The following is a 20,323-nucleotide window of genomic DNA, read 5'->3' as shown; positions in this document are numbered from 1 at the left end:
AATTACGAGTAATCAATACATGAAAAATTGCTATACTAGCATGTGTGTCATACTGATTTTATGAAACTCATATTAGAATTTGTGTATTGCCCTCATTCTTGCTCAAGACATGCTAGAATTCCTATGCTAATTTTGTAGAATCTGTATGACACATGCTAATAGAATACCAGTTAATTTCTATTTACAAGCTTCATGAATACATCTCTCTCCAGTACTAGTTCTATATGCATACACATTCAACTTTATTGCAGGCACATAATTTTACATTCATCAATAATATCCTAAAAGAATAGGATTTATTGTATTGTGAAAATACAATTTGTACTGAGAGAAAGCAGCACCTACTAGAATACAGCCACACTATTGTGTTACCACCATCTTTATATTTCATGACCCAGCAACAATTGAGAAGTGTCTGCATAGTTCCAAATCTGATATGCCAAATAGTGCTGAAGATTCCGTTTGTATTCTTATATATTTGACAGTGCAATTAATTATATTTGTACTGGTGACCTTAATATATATTCACAGTTTGTATTCAAAGTGGTAAAACAAGAAAGTAGGTATTTTAAATGAGGACTACTTATACAGTATCCAAGCAAACCTGAATAAATGCTAGCCGAATCAGCCAATATATCAATATTATGTGCTAGTTGGCATTCTGTACTACACCACTTTGACATGTATTACTATGTCTGAAGCAAAGGCAAATCATGGTAGTGTAATATGTCATCAGTGTCTTTTTTTCCTAACAGACACAATGCATGACAATATGTTCAGGAATACTGGGGTATAATCTGTGATGAAAAGTCCTTGGATTTATCTATTTCTTACCTTATGAGTTATCCTTCTTCGATAATCAACAACAACAGGAAGCTTGAACTTCATACTGACTATGTTGTATCTACGTCAGGTGTGTCTACTTTTGCTTGATCCAATTGCAACAAAACAATCCTGTGTATCATTATCCAGCAAATATAACATGTCCTTACTGACAGTCATTACAGCTTGTCACGAAATCCCTGCTGAACATCAACAGTGAGATGAAAGTTTCTACAAAGAATACCTGTGAGTAATTGTTGTGTTGCAATAAAGACCTTCATTATACAGTTCAAACAAGACAACACACTTATAGACTGAATGAATATATCTCCCACAACAATACCAAACTGAAGGTGGCTGACTGAGCCAGTAAGCAATCAAATAATAATACTGTAATCCATCTATAACCATCCAATGAAAGATTCCTTCCAGCACATATGATATGTGAGTGTCAGGTATATGAAACATTTGTTCTGGGACACCAACTTTGAATTGCAATTCACAAGCCTCAAGAAGGCACAGGTGTGGAACAAGAGATCACTTATTGTTAAGAAGTAGCTACAAAGAACAGGCAATTATGAGTTCAGGTTGATGAGCCCGTTGTCCGCTGTCTCTTTGCAAATCTGCTCAGGCAAGGGAGTAAACATTGTAAAATAATAGACTTCAACCCAACATATTCAGTTCATATAAATGAATTACAATGTGACAGGTTCTTAACTGATATGAAACAAGACAGGCACAATACTTGAGATTTGCAACACTTAACACATTTAAATAAGGTATGAGTGTGTCATGGCTTGTCTCCTATCCGTGTGGTATGGTGTCTATTGACTTTACACAACTATAGTGCGATCCCATTCCAGCATGAAGTTACAGCATACCTCCCTGTTCGATCATTTACATGATCAATTGATTCACTGTTAGTCAGGTAACTAAGGCCGAAATGAGAAGATCATTACAATAACTGACACTTGACAGTGCATAATTTACAATAGATATCACATTCAAACTGATATAGTACGTATATAAGTGACTGGAAGAGAAGTTATTCCTACAATATTTATTTCCACACATTAACTGAAAAACCCTTAATGTTGAAGTGTTGTTGAAGTATCAATGAGTTGAATATTGACTTTAGTTTGTGGTTTGATAGTAGAATACATAGGTACATACATACATAGAATACTGGGGAGAAGAGTCTGAGAATGTAATACACAGTAAAAAACATACATTTAGGTCACATATACATTTATCTGCAATCTAAAGAATAATGTGGAACGGAAACTATTCTGAATACAGTATTAATACTGCAGATATTACAAGAAGACTTATACAATTTGTTTTTACCAGATCTATAATCACAAATGTAAGATTTCACTTACCGGTAAGTAAAAAGAACAGTATTTACAATTTTGGACTGAGACTTTTAGACTCCTTGAAAATAGAAAATGGAACTGTTAATGGCTTATATGGATTTGTTTAGATTTGAAACAAAATCTGCACAACTTCAGTACATACCTTCATAATTCTGTTTTCATAAAATATTAGAGAGATTAATGGTCGTTTGTTAGAAAACTCGACACATCACCAGTGATAAATATCCCACCTTTCGAACATAATATGGATTGTACATATCTGATTCAACTAAACTGTTAGCTGACTATTGAACTTCCACATCCAGTAATATTCAGCCATAACTTGAAACAGCAATATGTTTAACGTTTTCGTCCCAATCCATAAAAGGAACCAAGAGCCAAGATCTTAATCCAAGATTAAGATTAGTGGCAATGAATCAAATATATTAATCTGAGGTCCTACCAGCACTGGGTACTTGTAATGATAAGCTTATTACAGAATCCAAGTAGCTGAAACTTGATGATTGTTTGGAACTGACAACATGTTTAAAGCTATTTCTGGCATGAGTACTCCGCTTGTGTAAAACTATTCTCCATAAACCCATTGTTTACATAAAAAAGTGCACAAAATATTTCAGCCATATTTCTCACTTTTAATAAACTAATGTATTCTGTTTTACTGATTTTAAATTCTAAGTAAGTAAATGGTCCTCTTTGATGTGACATCTCCCTTTTACTCCAAAATCAAAACAATTTCTTCAACGTGTTTTCCTGTTTCTTTGTTTTCTTAGGCTCTTTACTATCCATGTAAAACATATTCTGCAATTATGTAAAGATATGGATAAATGTCTTAAAAATATATTAACATCAAATAAATATCCTATTGGAATTGGTACCAAACAAAATCACTGCTCCATATCCTTCTGTGATGATACTAACAGCAGGTCACCTGTCATGCAGATTCTTATTTCTAACTGTAAAAGTTTCAGAACTCATGCATTACCTGGTTAATGTATCATCAAATGGAGAAATACATAATAACGGTTCATATACTTGCAGGGATTTAGCAGTTGTTTGGAGCAATAGATTCTGCCATAACAGACATAAACTAGGACAATGCTACTTTAATGAGGGACGAAAATATTAATTCTGCATCCTTCAATTTCCTGTATAATACTGACTGTAACTTCATTGATGAGCCTGAGCAAAAGTTGTGCAAGAGAGTACTATCACCTAATAAGTCTCCGTGGTGATACACTAATACTGAAATCTACTGAAAAGGATACAAAAAATGGCTTGTGCAAGTAACTTCCCAAGTATTTTGCACAAAATGACTTTGGCGTATTTTTAGTCAACCCATTGAGAGCAACAAAGGAGTTAGGGCAGAACACTTTACAATTAAATACTGGTGCAAGATTTTATGTAAATAAATGAAAGGTCCATTACATTTAACCCAACAACAATAATTACCTTCTTTCTTGTAAATATTAGCAAGATCCATTAATTTGTACCCAACAACAACAATTACCTTCTCTCCTGTAAATATTAGCAAGATCCATTAATTTGTAGCCAACAATAACAGTTACCTTCTTTCCTGTAAATATTAGCAAGATCCATTAATTTGTACCCAACAACAACAATTACCTTCTTTCTTGTAAATATTAGCAAGATCCATTAATTTGTACCCAACAACAACAATTACCTTCTTTCCTGTAAATATTAGCAAGATCCATTAATTTGTACCCAACAACAACAATTACCTTCTTTCCTGTAAATATTAGCAAGATCCATTAATTTGTACCCAACAATAACAATTACCTTCTTTCCTGTAAATATTAGCAAGATCCATTAATTTGTACCCAACAATAACAATTACCTTCTGTCATGTAAATATAAGCAAGATCAATTAAATTTTATCCAACACCATCAATTACCTTCCTTCACATAAATAAATGCAAGATCCACTAACATATTAGTTCTAAACTAACAAATACTATCCATATCCATCCGGCAATTTGTTCACCCAAAGGATTACATATTAGCAATTATGTTCATCTCTCATCTTTAATGACTCCATTTCAAAGGCATGGTCACATTTATGCATTTCAAAGATCAATCATCAAACAAACTACCATAATCCAAACATATCAAAAGAAGAAAGAACCTTCAGTTACACACTACATCTACAAGACTAGACAGTAAGTTTAAAAAAATGTCTCTAAACAGCAAATAAACATATCATATAAAAATGTCTGGCCTGGAAATATCTGTCAATCATTCACATCTACTTGAATGGTCCAAAATTGATTAGGTTCATCATTTCAGTCATCACAGTCTCACATGTATACATATTCAATATGAGCTTCATCAAATATACATGTCACCATTATGAGAAAGTGCACCTCAACAGACTTACATTTGAGTTGGCCTGCATGACCATTTTCATATGTCTGTGTCTGTATAGTGCATTGCCAGGTGGCTACCTCAAATCCCTACTTCTCAGATGAAATTACCCACAACAATGGTGGCAAAGCCAGAAAGTTAAAATATTATTCATGTCATTACATGTGCATTGCTCTTACTGGGTCCTTGAACCCATAACAATACCGTAAATGTTCTAATCCATTACTTAACAACTTGGCAAATCTACCACAGCCTTTCTATTGGATGCATGTCAAGTATTTCAAAAATGTCTCTGTCAAAACCCCCCATAAAATCAGCCAAGTAATCCAACGAAGAAGTCTTTCTAATATAAATATTTCCTTATTTTTTACATATGAATAATTTTCTTTTTAGTGAATATCAACATATTTCCAGGTGTCTCACTTAACTGAATAAATATGGTTTATGCTGTATTAGAGATGGTTGACTGCCTCTGTGCTTAGGAATGTAACACTCTTACTTCAATGTAATAGGAAGTACAATAGCTTCATTATAAACAGTGAATGGTCAGTGAAGAACAAAGGACCTGGGTATCAACAACTAAGGGATTAATCAAGAATTAAGGGATCATTATGGCCTAATTCAAGAGCAACAGACACTATATATAGAACTGTTATATGCACATTTAGGAGGTCATTTTGTATCCACAACTCATTAACACACATCACTACCAAGAGTCTATTTACAGGTAGAATCAAAAGCACATCATAGTTCATTACCTGTAAAGTCTTTTGGATTATCATACTGTCATTGATTGCAGCTTACAGAAGGAAGAGACATTGATCAAAGTGCTCCTATATTCCTTACCCAGTCATTGCTTAGGTCTGAACTTCTGACATTCTAAATCATTGACAACATAACATTGTCAGGAAAACATGGAAACATCGTAACATAATGAAGAGTAAGTAGCACATATTTATTAATAGATACATTATATATATTAATTATCTTTGACCTAAGTCATATAGGTACCATCTGCAATAGAAAATTTAATAAGATACATAGTATAACACATTTTCGGTTTTTAGGGATACACACATTCTAACAACTTCAATAAGCTATAACAATCTCCATAATTTCTCAGGTAAAAAAAAACAGTAATCATTATTGCATCATTTATCCTGTTTATCAGTCTATTTATTCCACCACAGACACTAGCAGGTCATACACTTATCGTGCTGTATAATTGATAATTTTGTGTCTGTATTTGTCAATGAAAACCAGCCATTCACATACCTAAATCCTGTTAATGTAAATATGATGTGGAACACCATTAAAATAAAAATAATAATCTCCTTGTTGGTAGGCTAAAAATGGAAATAACATTTGTTCAAAGAAATTGAACATCAATATATTGTTTTGACAACTGAAATGATGTTCAAATCTTCCCAAGTCATGTAATATTCCATGAACTTGGAAGTCCCTGCAGTTACCAAACATGACACAGTATCACATTCCTTAATATCCAAAATACCATGTACAGGAACATAATTATTGCTGCTCATCTAGGTAACAACATACTTACATTTATGAGGCAGGTGCTGGCCCGCCTCACCCACGTCCTTGCTGAAGTCTTCACCATGCTTTTAGTTTTCCAAGCCGAAGAAGAATTCAACCATACACTCTTTTACCATGCTTACAGTGCCTTTACAAAATTTACAGATGATTTTGAGAGTTTGTTCTTGTGAAGATTTTTACCATTCCAATAGAACCTAGAACTAATATGAATCAATGCATTCAACAGTGCATTTCAACGACAGACTTGACAGATTGATAGATCTTTAAACATCTGGTTGCTCTCTATGCTGTCTGTTACATGGTAGTTCAATGATATTCAATATATGACACAAAAATATCTGCAAAACGTTTCAACAGAAGAAAAAAATAGGCGCAGGAATATGATATACATACAAATGTCTGTGTTCCTACCCCTTTATGTTGTCACAGATCCTACCCTCTTATGCTGTCTCATCTGACAATCTGATGGAGGTGAATTACATGAATTCAATACTTATACATAATCCAGCAAGATACTGCATCCTAAAAGAATATGATGAATCATCATCTCATCAACATAAATGGACTGTCACCACCAGTGTTCATGTCATTTTAGATTTAAACTATGTATTGTGAAAACTGGCACAAGTCAAGGTGACCTTTATGTTTCTATGGCAACTGATACATATGTATCAACACAGTTGTCATGTTGTTAACACCTACCAAGGTGCAGTAGTCTTGTCAGCTATAAGAGCAGTTATTGCAGTGTGTGCAACAAGTTTTCAACAGTACTAGCCTGCACAAGCATCCAAAAACCCACAGTAAGAGGATAAAAATGTGTTTGCAAAGTTCCGTAACAATACTAGCAAAAACCTACCATTATTAGCATTGTTGACTCTTTATGGCCGTTAAGACTATTCAATGTGTAACAGCAGTTAGGATGACCGATTGAATAGTGAATTCTTTTTCAACATATTTGATTAACTTCAGCTATTTAAACAGTTTACATAAATTCCACAGTATTTCGAGACAATAAGGGTACATTCATTTTCCATAATAACCATGATTGATTATTGTAACAATTGTTTTGGCCATTAGTTTTCAAATTTTTGAACACTAATGGTATGTTTGGAGATATATTCTTCAATAGATATAATGTCATTGAGAATTTCCTTCAAACCTTCAATGTTCAACATATTGTTGTTGTTTTTTCACACTAGTAATATAAATGTATCTTTTAGCTGCTAGAAGAATATGATTAAGAAAACTTCTGTCCAGTATCCAGTATCAATTGAATTGTGCAAGATGATGTACCCACATTTTCACATTATGGTTATGAGTGAGTGAGTGAGTGAGTTTAGTTTTACGCCGCTTTTAGCAATATTCCAGCAATATCACGGCGGGGGACACCAGAAATGGGCTTAACACATTGTACCCACGTGGGGAATCGAACCCGGGTTTTCGGCGTGACGAGCGAACGCTTTCACCACTAGGCTACCCCACCGCCCCTTATGGTTATGAAACAAACCCAACTCTGATTTACAAAATTTACAAATGGTCCCAAGGGTACCAGTTATGTTGTGAACAATGCATATGCTAAGATTCCCTTACAAACAATTGATAGTTTTATAGTTATGGCTTGAAACATTTAAGGAACACCAATGCCATTGCCTTTATCAATGCCAATGCCAACAGGAACCAGTCCCCCACAAATATTTCTGACCTTCTTTTGTAGGGGACAAAAAGGGTTACAATATGTTTCAAGTCTCAACAAGGTTGTAACTTCAATTTGAATCAATGTCAAACAGGTTTTTGTCACTTGCAGAACCAATAATGGTAGCAAGGAATCAGAACAAGCACAACAAAAATAATGGTGCATTCTTCAATCAGAAATCAGACATTTAAAATATAGCTTCTGATTGAGCAGGAATTTCTTGCTTCCACATTTGACAGTAGAAGAAAAACTATTATAGCTAACAAGATAAAGAAAAGTAAGTTACCCAGTAGGATTATCTCCATTTTAGTTTCATTAGTCAGATAGAAAATATTGTAGCCATTGGCTATAGACAAGGCTCTTATATATACTTTGGACACTGTCAATGATTAATGTTTCTACATTTTCAAATGATTCTTTTGAATTTTTAAAAAAATCTCTGATCAACCAGAATTAGCAAACAATATACATTTGATGAATGTCATTGTTATTTAAAACTTCTTAACAACATGATGCCAATCATTAATACAAGACTTTATCTGAATGAACAAGACATAGGTAGACCCTTTTCAAGAAAAGCCTTGGGATAATTAATCTCGGTAACTTACCTGATGATCATATGAGTTCAAACAGGATCATGGACATGGATAATTGTCAGTGCTGTTATATGATCACAAGGACATTAACAAGAACAGAATATTTAGTCAAAATATTATAACTGATATATCAATATCAGTACATCTTTTTAAATCTGAACTTGTAAGATAATTGTAGTACAGCCGGATAGTTGAAAGCAATTTATTGCTATAGCTTCTGGTTTAATCACTCATGACATAGTTCACATGTAAATACGTACTGGTACTTTTCCTCTAAGTGAATGATAGTGATATGATAGACACTTTGGACCTGATATGAAAAGTATCATAATACTACCATAACAATACATATTATCACCATGGGGTCATGGGTAGCCAAGTTACCAAAAGCACCACAATCTGCTGAGCACACTCCGGCACAGCGATGACTTAACATAACATCACTGCCACAGGCTAATTTGCATATCACGTGACCGGACTTTTCTCTTGTTTGTAATCAAACGCGCATATTCATAATAAGAAGAGAATGGACTCACGAAAGCTTTCGGCGTTCTCTTCACAATGTTTTACATTGTTACATATATATTCTTCCACAACTGCGACAGTTAGGTCTATGATAGTACATATTTAGATATCAGACTGGCTGCATCGTTTGCTCTCCGTCGGCTTCGATGACAGCACGTGGAGCCGTACAACCTATGTAAACAAAGGATCGCTACGCAAATTGAAATAGTGTTACATGTTTTTGGATATTTTCTCAGTGAAACTAAACCATTCTATTAAAGATGTTTAGTTAGATGTGTAGACTCGTCAAAAATATAAGAGTAAAAGAAATATGTACATTATATTGAATGGACGGTGCAAGATGTGATGAATCGTCACATTTTTCTGGCCTGTGGCAGAGGTACTATGCTGGCTTGCCACATGGAACTCTGGGTAGGAGAGTGTCTGCTGAGTTGTGTTACATCCCTTGATAGAAACCTATTATTGGTTCAAATCCCAGTTCACCCCAATTATGTTTCTAGGTATGTCAGCACCAAAGTGTTAAATGTCTGACACCTGAGTAACTTACAGTTTCAAGACCTCCCACATTGAGATAACAAGACATGTTATAACTGGAATGCTTTTCAAATAGATCACTCCCTTACAATTCATGAAGGTTTGCTTTTTTGTAGAACAGGGCTTTCTAAATACATTCAGCAAGACATTCAATTTTCTGTGTCTACTTCAGATGACCTTGAGTATCATGAGAGGTCACTGAAAATCTTCTTGAAAAAGACGTACCAAAGAGATCACTATATTTAATCTTGTCAAAATTCAATCATATATACTCAAGGTCTTGTGTTTACAATCATTTAACTGCACATGGAGTGACCAATATATTCACACATTGGTGAGAAAAATTCCCAGAGGCATATCAGACAAATATTGAAAATAAAGGGGTTCTTTGGTTCTTGAGGTTTGCACCTACAGTATCTGAATCAGGGGATCCCTAAATTTTCAACCATTAACCTCGAATAACTAGAACCACTTAACTTTCATGTACCGTATATGACCGTCTATAAGCCGAATTTTGAGGACCAAAAAAAGCAGTCTGTAGAAGGGGGTCGTCTTATCCATGGGTTACGCTTTCGTCAAACTTTTTTCCAGGGGTAAGAAAACAACATCGTATCACTTTGCGTGAACAAACAACAGAAGACGACTTTGTCAGTAGAGACGTCAAATTTGCAATTAAACATCACTAGACAAGATTATTTATCTTTTAAGTTCTAAGTTGTTTTTGCTGGGCATTGTATTATTTGCAGGGATTAAGATTACCGTGTGTATCTGAGCCGGAAATAGCAATCAGCTGTGCACATGTTTCCCGGCGATCAAGTTCAAACATGCACAATAATATAACATTGTGTAATTTTTCATTACAGTTTTCATGTAAAATATATATAATCAACACTAAGGTTATACGGACCCTCATGAACGTGGTAAGCAGAAGTTGTACGCACATGGAATGGGGTAAAATACGGAAGCCATTTAAATTCACACATTTTTACCGATGTTACTGTAAACTAGCAGTCAATGGAAAACGAGGCAGTAATCAGTTCGTGATTGTTGAATGGGGTAAAATAAGCAAGCCAGTTTGTTGCTACAATAAATATGATATTTAGAGAAGCAAAATATATTATGCATTTTCTGTCAATTACACTTCGTTTCGATCCGTGAGTTGACACAATATATATGATTGTGAATTCTTTGAATAATGTGGACCAAAGTTATAATTATTGGTAACTGACAGTTGTCTGTGGTCTGTGTTTACCGCGATTAGGATCGCGGGGGATCAACTTATGCACGAAACATACCATTTTGACACTGATTTTAAGGGACAAGTTTGGGGGTTGTCTTATCAATGGGGTCATCTTATAGACGGTCATATACGGTATATTTTCCAATACTGATTGAGGTATATCAGGTTAGGCGTTTCAAATATCTCTCAATAAGTTGGTGGTTGAGACAAAAAATGGTAATCAGTTGTTGTATCAGTGGAGTTGGAACTGAGCAAACACATCAAGCAGGGATCTTTTTACTGACTGATCGAAGATTACCAGAACCACACAAAAATGAAATAAACACATTTTGATTAAAATGATATCTGAAATGTCATTTTATAACTCTTCCAAAAAGTAAAGATATCATTCATCATTTCTGGTACAAGAAACATCTTACCATTACTCAGAGCTTTCAGATTCCCTTCTTCTAGCCTTCTTTAAGAACTCTTTGTTTAGGCTTTAACACCATGTACTAGCCTGGCCTTCACTTGCAACTCAATATTTGACCATATTTACATGATTATAAGAACTTGCATCAAAGCAAATAACTAGAATCATACTGGTCTCAGCTTCATATGTGTTAGACAAGGGAACATTTTATCGGATAAACTATCCAAGGGTTTTGCATGGCACAGAAAAGTGTGTCCAATAGGCAAATATGTACACAGTGGACGCAGACAAAAAATATAGATTGCATCAAGGGGGTTGCACATCAATATCAATTATATCATATTGTTGATGAGAAATATGAAGTTCCTGTTCAGTATACTACAAAATTTCATTACTTTCAGCAATCAAATGTTTCCTGTAAGGACCCTTGAAATAAGTAAGTGGTGTTCTTCTGGACCCCTAGTTTTGTAGGTCAAGGTGAAAACCCTTATCTCTACTGTGTCCAGATGAGCTTGATCATCTTAGGTAACTGCAAGATTGGACTTTTTGTATTGGACATCAGTATTACAGCCCCCAAACAGCCCCCATCTGATGACATTATTTTGATCTCTTGGATTTCAGCACACCTTCAAGCAATGGTCTCCATTTGTGAAACATACAAGGTTGAATGGAGTTTTGTATTATCTACCTCTAACTAAGGGGTACTGACTTTAGGTACAGCAAGAGCTGCTACCATCAAGTGAAGGCTGTATGATCAAGCAATCGTAACTATTACGGATATTAGACCTGTTGAAAATTTGCTTGACTTCAAATATGGCTCCAGAGAAGAGGGCCAAACCATCTGGTGAGCTCTATCTTCATAAAGAGTGTTTTTGTCCTAAGAACCAAGTGTGGTAAAGCTGAACATGCTCCAAGAGATGTATTAGAGCCTTACAAAAACAAGCTCAACGAAATAGAATGTACTGTTTCTACATTCATAAATTCAGACATTCATATCCTGAGTGAGTACAATTACTAAAGTACAACATTATGTTTTGAAAAGTTGTTTTTACACATTGTGGATAGTTTTGTACAGTTAATAGTTTTCTACCTAACAAAGCATCCCATAAGAGATCAAGACCTGAAATAAGCTGAAAACTTTACCATTCAGAAGTCTGGCAAAGTGCAGAGTGTTTATCACATAAGTGAGTTTATTCACCAAGATCTGCAAGTTCATGTTGTGTGTATATGTTCAAAGAAAGAGCAACAGTCAGACAATGTGTAGTGTAGCACCTTAATATTGGACACTGGTCCCTGGAAATGTGTCTTTCCATAATAAGCTGGAAACAGACTTAGTTTGCTATCTGCTATGATGAATGCCCCAAGTTCAAGCAAATTCAGTTACTGTTGAGAACTGTACTAAATTTGCCATAAAACATATTTTCCAAATGAGATATATAAATACATCTTGTAATGGAACATTGTATGTTCTGAATGAAAAACACATGGAAATACATGTATTTATAAATCTAGCTCTCCTATGGAAGAGTAAATAATATATATATGCTGGTCGTAAGAGGTAACTTCCAGATTTGTTTATTTACAAGCCACCATCGTGTAACAGGGATATTGCTCAGTGCAGGGCTAAACAACAATCAAAGGGTATAATTTACAGATTAATGGAAACATATAATTTTGGTTTGGGCTGTAACACCAGCTGACTATCAGATATCCAATGCATAATAACATTTTGTCAACTGTACATGCAGGATATCTACAGTGATAATCACAATGCATACCAAATAATAACACTGTATAGAAACGTATCTGAACAAACATACTTACAGCTTGAGAAGGGTGAGAAACCGTCATTGGCACAATGTAAGGCAGTTGAAGAGGTCTTGCATGGCTCTGTTCCACTTTTGATCTTTCACCTTTCATTCTTTTGAAACGGCTAAAAATGAATTGTACATTGTTGTAATCAAAATATAACAAAATAAAAAACATGTATAATCTATATCAGACATATAGTTCACACAAACATATTTTACCTTCAACTGTCTTCACCTCTTTATCTTCTATGATGTCTAAGGAGTCAATTAATTCTTCTAAGTCAACCAAGTCTTTTCATATTAACAGATCACACTAAGCATTGCTAAGCCCTCCGTTTTCTTCCCAATCAATATTTATGTTGAGGGTAACCAAAACATTGCAAACTAATGTCAGTAAGATAATATATATGGTAAAAGAAGTGACCACACACCGAAACACCACCATCAAGTTCCAAATGCAACTGCATGCTGAGAAAAGACAATTAGTGTGTCTATGATTTTTAAATTTGTTCTGATCATTGATCACTAATATTCAATCCAGTGAGAGTTAGCAATAAGAGTCATGTATGCACCCTCACATCTGAGGTATGGAAATCCTCATGATGACACTCAAGAGATAAAATCTTATTGATCGGATTAGGCTGACATATGGCTACAAAGCAATAGGGAGATATTTTATCTGAGAGCCTTTTAGGTACACAGAAATATTTTACACAACTTTGCTTAACAAAGATACAATTTAAGACAAACTATATATGGAAAACAGTAACATGAAAGTATGGCAATTAGTAATGAAGCTGTTGTCCTGAAAACAATTCTGAAACTAAATTGTATTGTTTACGACTAGAATCATGACACTGCTTGTAGCTGAAACCTGACGTGAAGTAAATAGTTTTTCAAATTATATTTATATCATAACTATAAAAGCCCACATATTCACATGGTTATGTCAAAGTCCTGTTGTTATAAATAGTGATCACGTTGTACAAGTGATTATTTTTAAACAGTAGACAATATTAATCAATAACGAACTGAACAAAGTAGACCAGCCTTTTGTTGGCTAGGTCATCTTATATCAGATTAAAATCTGATATCTTTTACCCATTAATCTCTTAGATCATTTATCAAATACATTCTGAGATCTTTCTGTATTAAAAATATCCTCTATTCTGAATGAAAGCATTTGAAATTAATCATCCTTCTGTATATCACCTTCTTCATAATACCTAATTTAGGCAATAGATATATAAAATCACAAAATTATTATGAAGCTGTAACAATGCACCTTGAATATATTACAAACTAAAACATATTACCATCTACCTGAAATGGATATAGTATTTCAAGATGAGCTATTTCTGTCCCGACAACTGATGACAAAATACACAGACAAATGTTACTTGAGGCTTCCACCAGGGACTAATCATCAGTTCCATTCAGTAAGTCATAGAACTCAGTTCCATAAATCAATAATAAACCAAACACCAGAAAGCAGGGAGTTGTCTTACTGTGAATAAATATAATTACTGCCATTCATGCAGTGAATGCTCATCAAGACATATTGATGAAGCAGGTACCTGGAGCTTTGACAATAATTGGCCAGGCCATGATACTTTGTTGCTATCAGATTTCATCAGTCATGTACCCTCAAGGGTATGGTGTACACTGATATTTCAGACTTTAATTTTCAGAGTTTGAATGCTGATTAAGTTATACTGCTGTAGGCTAAATATAAACAGCCATACAGTTTAGAAAAACATTACTGTCCTTATCAATATTCAAACTTTTTCTAAAAAAATACAAATGAATAATAATACATACAAAAAGTTATTAAATTGTTTCTTAGTGGAACAATTAAGAAATAAAGTTTTCTCTACCCTCACATGTACTATAATAAAATACAGTTTTATCCTAAACTATCATAGATAAAGTATGATGACAGAGTAGTCATGGTATAAATCAAATTACATCATAACAGTGGGAGAAAGACCAAGAGCAGCATGCGGGCAACTGAAGTCAAGACATGTAAGAATGAAAACCTTTACATTACCTACTCAAGTAACAATAAGGTTCCTATGTGTGGTTACAATATTTATTCATACCATGGAATTTCCATGTAAAAACAACTGTGACTTTCAACTGTCAAAAACTGCCATTAATATGATACAATTCACCTGTAAAACCTTAGTTCTCAGTCATACAATTCAGTTGTAAAACCTCTCAGCAGGTCTCACCCTAATTTCTACCTCTTAAAAGGTTACTATATCATTGCAAGATACCAACAATACCCTTGACGTTGAGGTAGGTTTATAAATGTCATACCAGCACATTGTCCAGAAATGATACATATCACAACACTTAATTTGCATCTTTTTCATATGAAATTTTTCATGTTCCAGGTAGTGTGACTAATTGCTTTAGTAGTTTCATGCAATTCATTTTGTCCCTTGGTGTAGGTGATAATGTAAAGCTAGTCCAAGTAGTTATCAACCCTGGCTTACAGCAAACCAGGGGAAAAGTACCTTTCAAAAATGAATACTGAATCAAAGCACATTGTAAATCATAGTATAAATGGCTGAATAATAGCCCAGCGCCTTGAGCATGCACTAGTTGCCTGGATATGTGTGCTATATAAATATCCTTTATTAATAATAATAATAATAATAGACACAAATAGTATTTCTATGTATGACTGTTTTGTACTTATTGATTGGAACCTCTTGCACAAATTTAGGTTACTCATTTGTAAACATGGCAAACTGAAAAGACGTTATACATAGTTATTATATATATATCATATATATATATATATATGTATAAATATATATATACATAGATACATAAATATAGAATGAATCTCCAACATGTTTCATTCTTTACTCTTCAGGGAGATTATACAGCATGACGCCATTACATATATAGAGAGTGTCATTCCATATGGTATCTGACCAGTGTCCTTCCTATGGTATTCTGATCGAAGCGCCGGGTCAGATAATATAGGAAGGTCACGAAGCTCGTGATAATTCGTGATGTAATGAGACCGAAAGTGTGGTATTTTATTTATTACCCACGCCTTACATGCATTAAATTGACAAAACAGCATATTTTTGTTAATATTTTGGTTTTAAACCCTAACCGGTTTCATAAAGAGGTTTGGAAGAGTTTTGTACTGTAGTACAATATTTGCATGACGCCACACTGTAATGACGCCACTGCCTTGGCAACCGACGCCACGATTCATGTCAGTTGTCATCGCCGCATTACAGCATCCTACAGTAAACTACTCCGTAGCACCTGGTTTCTTGGTTTCCAGCTGCTTCCTTCGGCTAACATCACTGGTGGAAACCTTGCGTTTACGTTTTCCGACGGATATAATGTCTCAGTTCGACTCACAATTAAACAGCGACACGGCAACGTTCGCGATGTTTACATTCCCACAATGCATTTAAGTTGTAGAAGGAATGAATTCACGTGTTTGTTATGAATGAAAAAATAGTTACGTCAGAATGTGACCTAATTGAGAGGTCATCGGTTATCCAATCAAATCGTTAACAGAGTTTCTTAATTATTAGAACAAAGATTAAACCCAGTTTGGTACATAAAATACAGGAATGTTAACTTTCAAATAATGACCCAAGTCAATCAAATAATGACAATTACATGTAGTTTGTAAAAGGACAATATTTAATGTGCATACACCTTAGATACTTATGTCTGCCTATATTTTACTTTATGAACCATTTTACTTTTTCAAAGCTTGAAACACAATAAACAACTAGTTTGTTACCTGCATAGTATTGTCAATAATCAATCCTTCATGTTCAAAAAGGTTTGAGCAATCCAAAGTCATTGACCACAAATAACTTTTTTTAAGTCTGGCATGTCATTATGAAGGTTGGTTTCAGTCAATATAGGCTTACACCCTGTTAGTACAAACTATACTGTTCACAGTTAAAATGTTATATTTAACCATTACTGTAACTGAGTAATGTACATTGTATGTATGTAGACATTCCTGACAATAGTAGTAACAATACATTCATCAGCTTCATATCGTTGAGGTATCGTAGAGGGATTAATACAGCCAAAATGCCATTGAGTCATCTTCCAGTATAAAGTATATAGAGAATACTACACAAGGTTTCATTACATACGAATTATACGAAACGAGTGTCCTTCCTATGGTATCAGAAACCATAGGAAGGTCACGAGTTTCGTTATAATAATTCATATGTAATGAGATCGAGTGTGGTATTTTATTTATTACCGTCTTACATGCATTAAAATGACAAAACAGCATATTTTTGTTATTGTTATGGTTTCATACCGAAACCGGTTTCATAAAGAGGTTGTGGAAGAATATTGTTCAGTAGTTCACTCTTGCATGACTTCACACTGTATTGACGTCATTACGCCATTCTCGTCTGCTCCCTTGGTAACCGACGTCATGACGTCTCCAGTTGTCATCGCCTCATACAGCCTCCTACATTAAACTACTCCGTAACACCCCATTTCTTGGTTTGCAGTTGCTTCACTCGGCTAACATCACTAGTGGAAACATTACATTTATGTTTTTCGATGGATATAATGTCTCAGTTCGACTCTCAATTAAACAGCGATATGGCAACGTTCGCAATGTTTAAATTCCCACAATGCATATAAGTTGTCGAATGAATGAATTCACGTGTTTGTTATGAATGAACAAGTAGTTCTGTCACAATGTGACCTAACTGAGTGGTCATCGGTTATCCAATCAAATCGTTAGAATCTTAGGTCAAGTCGTTACGACACAGGTCAACGCGATACGACACTCGTGTGATGTACGAGATGAGTATGCAACTACCCATACGTTGACCACGTGGGTAATAAATATTGTGACGTCATAATAGGGACAACATTCTAGAGCGACAAGGTCACAGTTTGCAATGGTTTAACATTGGTTTGTACTTGTCTATGAAGTAGTGTTCTTTTAAAATTCGTTTTACTTTGTCCGAATTTTGAACTTGATAAAAAGGAAATATTGTCTAAGGATATCTGGAGGAAAAGTTCAAGCATAAAATCAGTCAAATTCTTGGAGAGGATGTTGCCCATTATTTCATGGAAAATTGGAAAAGATTTCTAGACGACTGCTTCATAATTTGGCCATTTTCTGAGGAGAAACTAAATACATTTTACGAACTATTAAATAGCATGGACGAAAATCTTGTTTTCACTATGGAGGCAGATGAAACTAAAACAGCTTTCTTAGACACAATGGTCATCAAATCGGGGCCGAAATTGGACACAGATATCTTCTACAAACCTACAGATACGAAACAATATTTAAACTTCAAATCTTGTCATCCGAGCCACACCAAAAGAAGTCTTCCATATAACCTGGCATGAAGAATATGTACAATAGTTTCAAACCAAGACACCCTAATCAAAGACTGAATGAACTTAGGACGCTTTTACTATTACGGAATATCCAAAATCTCTTGTTGAAGACGGAATATATAAAGCTTTACAGCTTAATAGAGAAGATCTTTTGACAGGAACGATGAAACAAACCAATGAGGAAAAAGTAATTGCTTTTGTATCTACTTATAATCCGTTGAACCAAAATGTGTTCCAGAACATAAAAACAAATATGTGCATCTTAGAACAAGATGAAAACTGAAATCAATGCTGAAATCTAGAAAAATAATAAATAGCAAAAAGTCAAAAATCAGAATCTTAAAAAAGATACTAACAAAAGCCAAATTTATTTTAAAGAAACAGAATTTATCAAATCCTACTGTGTCTAGATGCAACAGAGGTAACTGTGGAACGTGTCGACATATTGTTGAAGGACACTCTGTAACTTTCATGAGACACGGAGAATTCTATGTAAAACAGAATTTTGACTGCTCTTGCAAAAAACATAATATATGTCATAACATGCACAGGCTGTAATGAACAGTATATTGGTCAATCAGAAAATTTATTTGAGCCCGGTTCGTGTCCACAAACAACAAATAAAGTGTCCTGAAACCCGATGTATCCCACTGAGTGAACATCTAGATGTCTGTGCGAAAGGAAACGATGTTAAATTTACAATATTTCCTTTTATCAAGTTCAAAATTCGGACAAAGTAAAACGAATTTTAAAAGAACACTACTTCATAGACAAGTACAAACCAATGTTAAACCATTGCAAGCTGTGACCTTGTCGCTCTAGAATGTTGTCCCTATTATGACGTCACAATATATATGTAATGACGTCATACTGTAACCGCTACAATCTCCCTGAAGAGTAAAGAACGAAACATGTTGGAGAAAAAGGCATTCTGTTTTTATTTATCTATGCAATATTTATGACTGAACACCTGTACTAGTTTGGACATTTTGTGCGTATATATATATATAATCAAAACTAGGAATAATTGAATACCAACATAGTTTCCCCTTGAAATAAGTATCATAATATATATAGCTAATGAACAAAGTTTATCTTCTTGATACATGTTTTATCCATTTCATTGCTTTTAAAGACCATAGTACTGTAACTGATACTTTTTTTCTGACATGATGTTTACACCTTAAGAATTTGATGCATTCAATAAATTGTCCAAGCAATAGCCTTTGTTGAAGGGGCATGTATAAATACAGGAATGTAAATATGCTGACAAACAAATAGAGGTATATGTAGGTCCAGGCACACAACAGGTGTCATATTTCTAACCTGGAACATCTGTTTAGAAATCTCAATATGATCAAATTACAACGGTGATCATGAATTCTATTTGAGGATGTTTATTCACTTATCATTATTCAGGCATTTGGGATGTTATGAATAAACAGAAGGCAGGATAAATATTTTATAAGACTACAGAAACTTGGCTTTCATACGCTATGTAAATTCTATTCAAGAGTGTTTGTCTTTCAACAGGTGAGCCTTTACTCCTCCTAATTTGTGTTTATGAGTAAGGTATTCTATAAACACTGCAATCATAGCAAAAGAATCATGCATAAATTCACAGTATATTATAACTCAGTCTGTCTTTATGCAACTTTTCCCACAAAATGTATAAGTTTCAAAATTTCAAAGAAATCTTGTCATTAAAACAGTTACTAATACTTATTTATTACGTTGAACAGATGTGGGGATTCTTAGTCAGAAGAGGTGCTACTAATTTAGCCTTGTTTACAGAAAGCCAATTTAGATGGGCATATAACTGGTGGACATGTAATCATACCCTGATTGTTGCTCTAGCTTTCAGTCATTTGTTAAGTCCAGACTTAATTATTTACAGGTCATCTAGATATAGCAAGATAAAACTGACATTAAATGACATTCACTCATAAACTTTACTCATGTTCAGCATACAACATGGCTACTCATCACCTGGTACTGA

General features: G+C 34.3%; 1 protein-coding gene across 3 annotated transcripts in view; it reads right to left on the bottom strand.

Annotated features, from left to right (window-relative positions):
* Positions 1 to 20,323, bottom strand: part of LOC124258763 (dual specificity tyrosine-phosphorylation-regulated kinase 4-like) — a 56,890-nt gene that overhangs the window by 24,753 nt on the left and 11,814 nt on the right. For 2 of the 3 annotated variants that reach the window (XM_046692847.1, XM_046692848.1), the window contains exon 3: positions 12,962 to 13,070. In XM_046692847.1, the coding sequence (XP_046548803.1) occupies positions 12,962 to 13,070 (109 nt within the window). Of the gene's footprint in view, positions 1 to 834; positions 1,100 to 12,961; positions 13,071 to 20,323 lie in introns of those variants that run through there. The other variant, XM_046692849.1, reaches the window with a different exon arrangement.

The sequence above is a fragment of the Haliotis rubra genome, unplaced genomic scaffold (genome assembly GCF_003918875.1).
Source record: "Haliotis rubra isolate DU_JTF1 unplaced genomic scaffold, ASM391887v1 Scf70, whole genome shotgun sequence".
NCBI lineage: Eukaryota > Metazoa > Mollusca > Gastropoda > Lepetellida > Haliotidae > Haliotis > Haliotis rubra.
Note: the sequence above shows the minus strand (reverse complement) of the source record. Positions and strands in the feature narration are given on the sequence as shown.